Below are 12,448 nucleotides of genomic sequence, written 5' to 3'. Positions count from 1 at the left end.
TATATATAATGGTGATTTTTAATTGAAGCATAAAAACACCTCAGGTAATCGTTTACATAAAAAAATGAGATGACTGCTCCTGGGTTAATATTGTTGAAACGTAAAATTCAAATTACTTTCCCCACCTGGATTTGGCGAACGATGGTCGATTGGTCCCACGAAAAAAAAGTGAAAGGAAAGATTACGAGGAAGTGCATTTATGATTTCCAATTCGCAAGCAAAGCTACAGCGAACAAATACATACAGCTAAGTTTAGCTATCCTTACGAATAGTTGTTAACTGTAGGATTACAAATAGGACCAGAGCCGTGATCCTCGTAGAAATGAATAGACAATTGCGTGAATCGTTTGCCGGATATCCGAATGTCTGAGGATCCTCATGAAAGTAATCGATCTGCGATTAGGTTTCAAAAGTGCGCGATATTTAGACTATAAAAGATAAAATGATTTCGGCATTTATGGGTCTGCGGATATTCAGATTTCGGCAGCGTTTATAGATCAAAATCTCTAACAAGATACTCACACATTCCTAGAAACGTTTCGTTGAAGACGTTAATCGTTGACAAAACCCTTGACACGCCGTTGCCAACGAACGTTAATCGCGGCATCGATCACAGTCCCTGCTGTCGTCTTTTTTTATCATCCCTGTTATTATTCCTCCGCTGTTCTGTTCCGCGAGAACACTGGCGAGAACGACTGCAAACGCCCAGCATCGACGTTTCGCGTTCACGCGTTTTCCTGTACCACATACAGCACACTAAAAAAAGAAGTGTTTAATTTTAAAATGTTAATATGTTTTATTCTTGTCTCTGTTTTTAACACTTAACTCTTCGTAATTACACTTCTTCTGGGATCAAAATGACCCCAAATGAAGTAAAAAGAATTATTAGTTAAAGAGGTCATTGACTCCCCAATATGACCAACAAAGGATTAAAGATGTTTATAAAGGAAAAATTTTAAATTAAAACATCTTTAAGAAGTGCCCAAGCAGAACAACAAGTCATTATGATATCAAGATGATGTCAAAATGACTCCAAAATGATGATTATTAAAAGTCATTTCCGATTCATTTTAATATTTTGACGTTATCGTGACTTGTTGTTCTGCTTGGATGTTTAAAAACGGAGATAAGAATAAAACATTTAATATCTTAAAATTAAATACTTTTTTTTTAGTGCATGTACACACACACACACACTCGTACACACAAAATGCACGCGCGCATTTAGGAGTCTCTCACGAAGGCAGACGTTCCCTCTGTCCTCGTCGTCGCACGATCATTTCGAGCCGCATGTTGTAAACATGTTTCGCACTCGTATCCGATTATTTAAAGACTCGACGATCCGAAGTTCCTGGGATCCTCAAGGCTTTCGACGGAAGCGGTTCCTACAGGGTGCCGACGCTTCCGGAAGCTCCTGATGACCGGAAACGGGGCTCCCCTGGGATTCGCGACTGCTGACCCGAGGATTCGAGGCACCGACGGTTTCAAGGATACGCTACTGATTGCATTTACGTGCATAGCCAAGGAACGGCAGCGCGTTTTTTTTTTTAGAGCAGGCTCGATGAAACGCGGCGCCACGCGCCGCAACGTTAACGTTCGCGTTAGCTTAAGTACGGGGTTTTTAAGCTTTTTAAAGTTATGGCCACCGGGGGGGAGCGCGATATCCCCTCCTCTCTCGCCCCGGTTGGCGGCAGGTGATACCGGTAAGTGCAACCAGTAACTTAAGCACGCCACACACCATTACGGTAAATCATTAATATGTAAGAGTATAGAGTATGTAAAGTGACATAAAAGAAGACGGGAGGTCGCAGGCGAGAGATCGTGGTTTTTAAAATTCCGAATGAACGAAGAGCGTATATATAAAAATATAAATATAAATATATAAATATAAATATAAATATAAAGTGTAAGCGATTTCGTATTTTAAGCGCCGGATAGGCGGGTTTCACAGAAATTAACTGACGAACTATTAAGAATTATTATTTATTAGCTATTACAAAAGTATATGATATAAATATATGTATATTATATAAACCTTATACTAGTAGGGGAAATCAAATTTTATGTACCACAGAGCTATTTGTATAAAAGGCATTTGTTTCACTACACGAATCATGAATTGTCATCGCTGGACATTTGATTGCCCATCATCGTCATTGCCGTCACCAGCCTGACGGCAACTTTAGGTAACATATATTTTGGATAATTAATCATGAGAGGATTTCTAGTTTTTATTAGGATCTTAGGTATATACGTACATTTGCATTACCTGTATTTTGTCAGGATTAGTTATTAAGTTTCTAAGTCACGTGCGCGCTTGTCAATGCGAAGAGACTGGCGTTTTTAGCGAATTTTATGGAAGGAACCTTGCTCTGTTCGGGCCAATCAAATTTGCAAAGGAAAAAGTCGAGGAGAGCGTATGTACCTTCGAGTTTGCGGGCGAATTGGCGGCGTGTCAACTCTTTCTGTCTGTAGATAAGAATCCGAAAAATAAAAAAAAATCCCAAGATTAAAAGATCCAAAGAAATCCATTGATTTAAATCGATTAATTTAGAGATCGAAGAAGACTATGGATTCGTAGAAGTGTTCAGATATTCGAATGAAAGATTAAACGATGTAATATCTTTAAGACTTCAAACACCTGTTCCGATTCATCAATCACAATAAAAAGTTCTAAATTTTCTTTTTTCGCTTTAGAATAATATCATTCCCCCTCGAAATAGAGATTGATCGAGACGGGGGACGAACAGCTTCAAAAATCCGACTCGGCCGTCGTTCGTTCGGCGAACATTCACTTCACTTGTATCTCGCTTCACTACACTGTGTAGATCCGATCGCTTTCGCTGTATGATTTTACAAAGAATAAAGAATACCTACAAGACACAGATCGGAAGGCGTTTATTGAACAGTCCACGATGACCCCAGCGGGATCGAAGATATGTACGGCGCGGAATGCGTCGACACGTGAGAGGTAAGTCTTGTATTTGGTCACATGATTTTATATATCGTCTTCTGCGATGCAAAGATCGTATCTCAATTGAAACTGGATGCAGAACGATATTAATGCAACCGTCGCATAAAAAAGAAACCGGTAATTACACTGAGAAAAATGTATTAAATTTTAATATAAATATTTATTCAAATATATAATACCACACTGAAAAAATTTCTGGTTGAAAATGGACGAATTAGCATTTTCTCTGGTAAAATTTTGTTAGAATTTTTGTTAATAGCGTTTTCGATTGGGCAAAAGTTAGTGCGCACTCAGTTCACACCAACACTGGACGAGTTCCATGGGTTGCACTGAATAGTGCAAGTTCAAAAGAATACGCCAAGATTTTCAGTGCTAAAGCTGAAACTCAGTTTTGTTCACTTTGAAGCAATGTTCAACAAAATGTTACAAAACTACAGTAAAAGATATTAAGAGTAGGAACAAGACCCTGTTTTCAATTCAACTGCGCAGATTTGCTTGTCCCTATGTATATCCTTAACTGTGATAAAACGTGCACTGAACTGGCACCGTCAAAATATCTCGTGCCACTTAGTGCGCACTACGCGAGTGTCGTGCGATCAAATGAACACGTGACACTAGCCAAGTGCTCATTGGCACTGCCAATCGAACACGCTCTTGACACTGAGTGCAGCCAGTGCACCCCAATCGAAAACGCTATAAGATAACCGGAATCCTGGTTGATACAATATTTTTGGTAAAATTTATTAAAATTCTTATTTTTACTAGAATAATTATATTAATCAAAATTCTAATTATCTCAACTAGAATGCTAGTAAATTTAACCAAAAAATTCTGATTCGTTCACTTTTCATCAGAATTACTATTTAATCCAATTAGACCATTTTTCTCAGTGCAACTAAACATTTACTTACAGTAAATAAATATTTATCCAATAAAAAAAGGTTGTTAAAATTAACGATTCTTGTATCAAATAAATATATTTAGTTGGTACTATTCAATCAAATGATTTATTAAAATTTAGAATTTTTATCAGTATACGATTTCATATTTTACGCTGAGAGAAAAATGTTGAAGCATTGCGAAGTAATGTTACTTACGAAATTTGATTGTGATAACGAAATATACATTTCTGTCAAATATATCTCATTAGTTGCAAAAAAATAAAATAGATGGCTTATTTGCTAGGAATAAAATTTTATTTCGCCCGTATTTAAATAAATATTTATTTAAATATAAATATATTTCTCACAAATATATTTTTAGGATTCTTTTTCTCGGTGCATGAATTTCTCTTTCGCGCACGAAAAAACAACTTTGCTGAAATATAAAAAAATTTATCTGAATACATTTAAAAATAATTTTGTTTAGACCATCAAAATAATTATGTAGAACGTTAGTTGCTAGAATGTGAAAACTTTTTGCAACATTGTTATCAAAGCTTAAGCGTTCTGCATAATTATTGTTATACTCCAACGACATTATTTTCAGATTTGCCTCTAACTAAATTTTTAGACACTTCAGCAAAACTGTTCCTTCCGTGTATATTTCGCGGATTTAGGTCAATTTAGGTGAAAGTAAGACACAGGCGTAAGATACGTTTTTTCAGTAGTTTATTTGAAACCTCGTGTTACAAGATAAGGCTAGCAGCAAGGCTTTGTTCGTGCGCGTGCATTTGGATTTCGTGTGTCGTACGTGTACGTAATGTGACGCGTGTAACAGAGTACATATGCGATTAATACGTTTACAATAAAGATCGCCGGAAGGTCACGTGCGAATTGAATTACAATATTCTTTCATTATCGATTTCATTATCTTTTTCATTTCTTCCCGTTTATCGCCACCACGACTCACCTACGCTTACCAAGAAGAACTTGGCACGTCGTGGAAAAGCGTAGAAGATACGGAAAAGCCCAAGTCGATCGGCGAAACTCGAAGATTCTTGAAACTGATGGAGCTAAAGTAAAAAGTCGGTATGCGTTCCAAAAGTGCGAAGACAGAGTGCGGGTTACTTAAATTATAATCTGTCGAATTAATTGCGACAATTCAGACTGATCGCATATCCTCACACAGCGTGAGAGTATAAAATCTCTTTCTACAGTTCTACAATTCTGTTCTACGGCGCAGCAGTACTTTTGATCTACATATTCTCCGTGAATTCAGTTATCCCGAATACATACAACGTACCTATGACAATCAGCGTGATTTACATCAGTAAGACTTCTCCACATTATTATCTTCACCCACGTATTCGCGTTCCTTTCTCTCCCTCTCGTTCGCACCCGCATGCATACAGAGACAATTACGTCACTTTCTCTCTCGCGCACGTTTATAATAAATCCAGTCTCTCTCGTTACAACACGTAGGTCACATCGATTGATTAGAAACGATATTGAAGACAATATGTACAGATTGATTGTATACATGTATATGCTAAATTAATATTAATTTGAACGACGAGTTAGTACCTTAGTGAATATTACAGTGACATTGCACGCCGAGCGGAACGATCGGGTTGGTGGTATCCGTTCTTTATTTGCATCTAATTTATGTAATCGCAATTAATTAATCGACTTTAGACATTCCAACATTTACTATTTATAGAAGTGATAAATAATTTTAAAAAAGCACTGTGAAGAGGATTAAAGAATATAGAAATATTAAATTAAAAATAAAATCGTATCGATTCTTCTGTCTTTTAATCTTTACGTTTACAAATTTTCCTATACTTACCTCAGCCACAGCGATGCATTAAAATCATTTAGACACAGCTATTCTGAATACAGAATAGCTACTCGCTTAATATGATACATAAGAAATAACGAATCGTTCTATCTAAGATACAGCGGTAAAAAGAGATAATTTTGACAAAAGAAGAAAGAAAATGGAGAACACAGAACAGTTTGTACCCGATCGTTCAGTCACACTCGGTCGAAAGTTTGGTCAAATTAATTCATGAAATAACTCCTTCCCTCCTCGTATAAATATTTAAATAATCCAGTTAAGAAACGGCATGTATATTATATTAAAAAAGTTATCCCTTCGGCTCCTTTCACTTCCCTTATCGTTCCCTCCGTGAAACTTATCTCCGACAACTTAACAATTATATATACGTTGCAACATGTATAACATATACATATATATATATGTATATATTAATTAACATTATCAATACGCGTTTATTCGACGATCTAAATTTATTACATCATGACGCGTAATTGGAGTATCTTTAATCGCCCGGTATAGCTTTGTATGTGATGCAGGAATATATATTTATATAAATGTATGTATACATATATCTATATTTATATATTTATTTAAAACAACAAAGACGAGAGACACCCACATATAACTTGTCATACGAAGCTTCCGACTTTCTCCGCGTATAATAATTTCAATTGTCCGTTAATACGATTTCAGAACAAATCTAGCTAGAGGATCTAGAATTCCACAAGTACAAAAATGGTACGCTTCCGAGATTGAATCCGAGAGATTCGACACTGCGCTGTGTAATGACGTATGTTACGTGAATGCATGTGCGTATGTGAGTACGCGTGTGGAGGCCGTTTTACGGCGCGGTGCGTTTGACGCGGCGAGAAAATCACACGTGCTTATCAGCGTATCATTGTCGTCGTCATCTTCGTCGTCGTCGTTGCCATCGTCATGGCGATCATCATCAGTGCATGGCCCAGCCGATGGTGTAGTTACGGGAAGCTCTTCCCATGCGGCACAGGCGATCTGCCGAAAGAAACATGCTCGAGGGAGCCATTACGGTGGGAGGTGTTCCAGGGGCTTGATGATCGACGTGAGGATTTCCCAAGAATCGGCCTGGGAGACTTCGAGTTGGAGCTCGACGAGTTCACGCGGCCACGGATCCTCACATCCGCGGACATTCAGATCAATAGCTGCGTTCAGCAGAAAGAGCGGCTTTGCAATTGTAAAATTTTTTAATATGATTGATTTGTATCCTTAATTCCTTATTGGATCTAAATGTGTGAATTAATTATATCAACCTTTTATCAATCATATTAACCGTTAATAGTATTAACCATTAAATAGATTGGTGGCCACAGCACACCCCAAATGTGATTCTCTTAAAAAACTTACTCTGAAAAAGGAAAATATATAAAAAGTATCGCTTAGATATGCCCAGAAGTCTTAAAGTTCATTATTTTTACATTCCTCTACCTTATAAGGATACAATTGATATAAAGTTAACTATAATAAAATATACATTGTAAATAATATACACTGTTGATTCAATAATACCATTAATGAATCAAATATGTTATCTTGTTTTAATAAAATTTTACTTGTTTCATTAATACTGTTATTGTGAATCAACAAGATTATTTTCAGTAAAAATGATGCTGTTGATTAGCATCATTTTTCTCGGTGTACTAATAAAAAATATAACTATAAGATTAAATAGTTATAATTCCCTGTGTTCTTTTAATTGATAAAATGAATTTTAGACTACCTACTTACTTAAAGAATCTTACAACAGTTGTGCAAAGTTAGTTTTTCAACCGAACGTAGCCAATGATTCTCGAAGGCCGAGCGATTCCAAAGTCATCGACTAAGCTCTTTGGATTCGCAGATCCTCGAACGCGCGGATCGTCGAGAGATGATCGGACAGACGGGTACTGCGATGAGATTATTTTATCCGGCTTCAATTAATTTATCCGACAACTTCGACCGCGTTTCCAAGTGTCGCTTCAGTCAATAAAGATAATCTTCCTTCTATATAACGTCAGTAATTGAAAAACGTACTCAATTTCCGATATAAATGTTTAACAATATAAAAAGGATTTGTCGTGATATTTGACGAATAAATGAGAATTGTACAGAATGTTCCAGGACGTAATACAAATCCCTGTAAGCGCGTAAAAGCTTCGTCATGAAACCGCGTCGTGATAAGACCGGCTGTTAAAGCTCTCGAAAAGTAAACGTAAAAGGACACTGGTAATCTGCATCACGATGATTCTTCAGAAGAGAGTAATTCGCACCGTCCGCTACCACTTTTCCCGGATTTCCCTTTTTTTCCGTCTCACACCGGTCGTAAAGCAAAAGTAATTAACGCGGGTTACGCGAGTACTATGTTGAGCAACGACGATAAAACACTTTACGTGTCAGAAATTTATATACATGCATGGAGCTTGCCGCATTAATTCGCACGAGGACATATAGTATGTATGTCGTATCTCGACGTGTACGTGTGATCAGTGATCTCGCGGTTGTCCCCGTGAAGGCAACGAATTTCCCGCAGGCGTTAATTTCCGAGTCGCGATGAAAAGACGGAAATTGTATCGTTTATTCACGTTACGTTATAATCACTTTTGCAGTGCAACGAAAGTATAATTGCGCTAACATATTATTACGGGCGTTTATTAGCCGCTTTAATGGACGTGTTCAAGTCAACAAAAAAGTTAGCCCGCTCGCCAAGAGATTTAACATGATGATATTACTTGTAGATCCAATCAATTATACTCGTTAGATATCAAAGGAGCAACAATCCAATCTCTTGAGTTAAATGACATTTTATTATGTTTAATTTCCATGTGTATCAAAATGTAAATCAGATGATTTCTGTGATTGAATCGCTTAGTTTCAAAGTAAACAACGTCTACATTAACATATATACATAATATTTACTTAAAATAATTAAATTTGACTTTTTAATACATATTTTGGAGTTAAATTGTTTAACGCCATTGTTTTTCAAATTAACAATTTAATGCTAGGAGCAGTGGCAACCTATAGAAATGATTAAAAATATACCTCAAATTGAATATAATTTGGCATTATGAATTTAATAGTACATTGAAAGAAAAGACTGGCTGCCACAGCAAATTAGATGGTTAAATATGGCATAGCATTTTTAATTGGCTGCAGCAGCAATTTTTGGTTGCGCTAGACAATCGAAATCCTGTACTGACATTGTGGATAGGCTAACCCCCAAAATGACTATCTAATTATAGTTATTTTCGGTTGCCACAACTATACACTAATTGATAAAATTATACATATGGTAGTCATAATCATAATTATAGTAATAGGTAATTATACACAGTTACAAACAGTTTTTCTCTCAATGTATGAATTTAATAGTGCACATTCAATTGCTCAGCGAGCAAGCTAGCGACTTCGTTCGGCTCGAACACGGCCAATGATTTTAGGAATATGATTTCGAATTCTCAAGACGTTCTTCGCAACGACGCAAATCTTTTCTTCATCGTCTATACACTTGCCAGCGGGACGTAACACCACCCGTCGTCACATCGTACTTATAGCGATATTTTTATTCAAGACCGTGCCGACAAAAACAGGCGCGCCGTGCCCGATAAATCTCACGGACTCGCGAACAAAGTCGCGTGCGGCAGTACCTTCGATATAGAAATCAGATTTATTGGCGCGGCGTGTTCCGCAATTTTTTGCCGATTAGGGAAACGGCTGGGTCTGCCATACGGAGATAAACGATTCGCGCCCAAGGAAAGTTCGGAGATTCGAATTGCTGGACTGCGTACGAACGCTATATCGTTCGCTCGCAATTTTTCTCGACAGGTGGGAAGTTGATTGTTTCGTTGTCTCGTCCGGTAGCTCCGGCGCGAGTAATGCTGTGACAAAATGCGCGCACGACTCGTAACAGATAATGCGAAACGTGACTCGCGATACGAGAGACGTGAGGCCCCGGAGCGCGTTACTTGTTATCGGAACACCGATAAGAGATCGCGTCGCGGGTACGTGACTCATGGCGAGACACGGTCCACGGCGTGGGCTCGTTAATAATCCAACATCAGCCGGCTTTTGCCGGACGACGGCATTGCACGACGGTGCACGTGTTAAGTTACCGTGCAACCGCGCTCCGCGTTTAATGGGAAATTAATTATCGCGGTGCGAGTACGTGCGCGCACGAGGATACGGACCCGGGAGCTTGTAACAGAGTTCCGCTGCGCGATGAAAGCGCAGGACGAACATCGTTGTGTAATTCGTTATTACCGTAGCGTCTCGCCACGGGCGCGCGTGGTACGACGTAAGCGCCTGTAATACGTCAGCGCTAATTAGTTTAGCTGTCGGACGATCCCTTCTCGGAGTTTGCACTCGCTGGATTCGCCGATTTTCCAGTGGTTGGACCTCGCTCGAATTTTTCGCGACTGCCTTGTTCACTGAGAGAAAAATTTTTCGTATTTGTAACTATAATTACACGTTACTGTAATTATGATTATTACTACTATAATAATAATAATATATATAGTTCTATCAACAGATATATTTAATCAGCAACCGAATAAAATGACTATATAATCATAGTTATTGTTATCGTAAGATAGCTGTAGTTATTATATTGAAAAATTTCTCTGGTTGAAAATGAACGAATCAGAATTTTCTATGGTTAATGGTTAAATTTATTTAGAATTCTAGTTGACACAATATTTCTGATAAAATCTAGAGAATTCTTATATTTTTACCAGAATAATTATATCAGTTAGAATTCTAGATATCTCAAGTAGAATTCTAGTAACTTACAGAAAATTCCGATTCGTCCATTTTCCACCAGAATTACTATTTAATCCAACCAGATCACTTTTTTTAGTGTATATATAATTTAATATTTGTTGGTAAAACTATATACATAGTTATTATACCAATATTATAGTAGTAATAATCATAAATAACACGAAATATAGTTACAAATACCAAATACCAATTTTTGTTTCGATGCAACCAAATGCGGATACCATAAATACGGTTAATTACGCCGTTAATCAATTTTGCAATTGAATCGCGCGGCGCCGAAAGGCTGCAAATTCAATCCCTCGAATTTTCGACACAAATTTGATTAAAAAACCTTCATCCGTTAATACGGATTTTCCCGAATGGAGTTACGTGTTTGATTTATATAAATGATAACGTGGTTACAATTTTCGGAAATTTCGTAAAAAGCGTGCGTATTTTTCTCTCTTTTGGAAAAAGAAGCGACCCATTTTTCGTTATCTTTACACTGATTGAGAGAGGTAAAAGTGTTTCGTATTTATTATTATACTATAATCAAATAGTAAAATAATTATGGTTAGGAACTCGATTTTTATAGTCATTATAATGATAATAAAAATAATTGTATTTAATAGTTCTTTACAAAAAAATTTAATTGGCACCGAAAATGACTATGAATTATAAAATTATAATTATTAGGGCCAACTACATATTTTGTTTGGTATATAGATCTACATACAATTATTAATACTAACACATAGCAATAATAATTATAAAAATAAAGCTCCTAGCCATAACTACTTTATCATGCAATTATAGTCATATAAATACGAAATATTTTTCTCTCAGTAAAACTGCTCTTGGACGAAAGATCGCTTATCACAAAGTAATTGCGACAAATAAATTCCAGCAATTGCGATCGAACTATTACGGTTAGACTATCAGCGGGGAAAAAAAATAGATAAATCGACAATACGACGACAGCTTCTTTATGAAATGTGTAAAAAAGGTAGACGAGGTAACTCCTTCGCGAAGCTCCTGGGACAGCCATCGAGCTTTTCACGCTCGAATGACGCGTCCCTAGATTTCATCTTCCCTCTTTGAAAATCCTAAAGTACTTCCATCATACTTTCTTACTGTTTCTCTTGTCCATTCCATTCTTCACACACCTTCCTCTCGGCCACGAAACATCGCTACAACCTCTTCAGAAATGTCGCTCCGTCCTGTTCTTCCTTTTCTATTCTCCGGACCCTCCCTGATGGTTCCTCCACCTCGTCGGCGGTCTGTTTATCTGTTCCAGGATAATTCAGATCGCCCTCCCCTGCGTCGGTATACAGGACGAGCCACTTCGTCAGAATTTAATGCACCGTAAAACGAGGCTTTTCCCTCCCTCTCGTTCTCTATCTTCGTGTCTCCCTGCACTTCCGAAGTCGCGACTGAATCCGCTTTATCATTACCACTGCAGTTGCAAGCGCGCGCCCGTGATTTTGCAAGCTCTCGTTGCCGAAGAAATCCGCTCGCGGGATGTAGCCGAGATAAGTAAAGCCGACGAAAGCCTCGACCCGCCCGATAGAAGTCACGTTCGCCCGTCTTGTAATGGGAATTCTACCAACTCGATGCATCACCATGCGATTCCGTCGGTGATTTTTAACTTATTGTTATATATACAAATTTAATGAAAGGAGTATAAAACCACTGCACAGGTTGTTTTTTGTGATATTTAATATATTACTAATTGTAAGATTCAGATTCAACTTAGACGTTTCGGCCAAAATCTGGCCATCTTCAGTAAAAATATAAATAATCCCGCATTAGTTACATACATTTAAACAATAAAATTCGCAGTCATACATTATAATTAAAAATCACGCTCGCTTTCATCTTGTTCATGAGATCATAATACGCGGTTGATGAAGCAATGAAATGTTTCGAATTGTGTCAAACAAGAATTGCCAAATTCTAATATAAAACAAATATGCTATT

At 37.4% G+C, this 12,448-nt stretch overlaps 1 protein-coding gene across 4 annotated transcripts in view; it reads right to left on the bottom strand.

Annotated features, from left to right (window-relative positions):
* Nucleotides 1-4,782: 4,782 nt before the first annotated feature.
* tmod (tropomodulin) overlaps nt 4,783-12,448 on the bottom strand; it is a 71,380-nt gene continuing 63,714 nt past the window's right edge. For 2 of the 4 annotated variants that reach the window (XM_018510574.1, XM_018510577.1), the window contains one exon: nt 4,783-6,709. Coding sequence is in view for 1 of the 4 variants with exons in the window: in XM_018510577.1 (XP_018366079.1) it covers nt 6,648-6,709 (62 nt within the window). In the remaining 3 variants the exon portion in view is untranslated. The remainder of the gene's footprint in view (nt 6,710-12,448) is intronic. The other 2 variants (XM_018510579.1, XR_001940206.1) reach the window with 2 other exon arrangements.

Source organism: Trachymyrmex cornetzi, unplaced genomic scaffold, assembly GCF_001594075.2.
Source record: "Trachymyrmex cornetzi isolate Tcor2-1 unplaced genomic scaffold, Tcor1.1 scaffold345, whole genome shotgun sequence".
In the NCBI taxonomy this organism is placed as follows: domain Eukaryota; kingdom Metazoa; phylum Arthropoda; class Insecta; order Hymenoptera; family Formicidae; genus Trachymyrmex; species Trachymyrmex cornetzi.
This window is presented reverse-complemented; position numbering and strand designations above follow the sequence as displayed.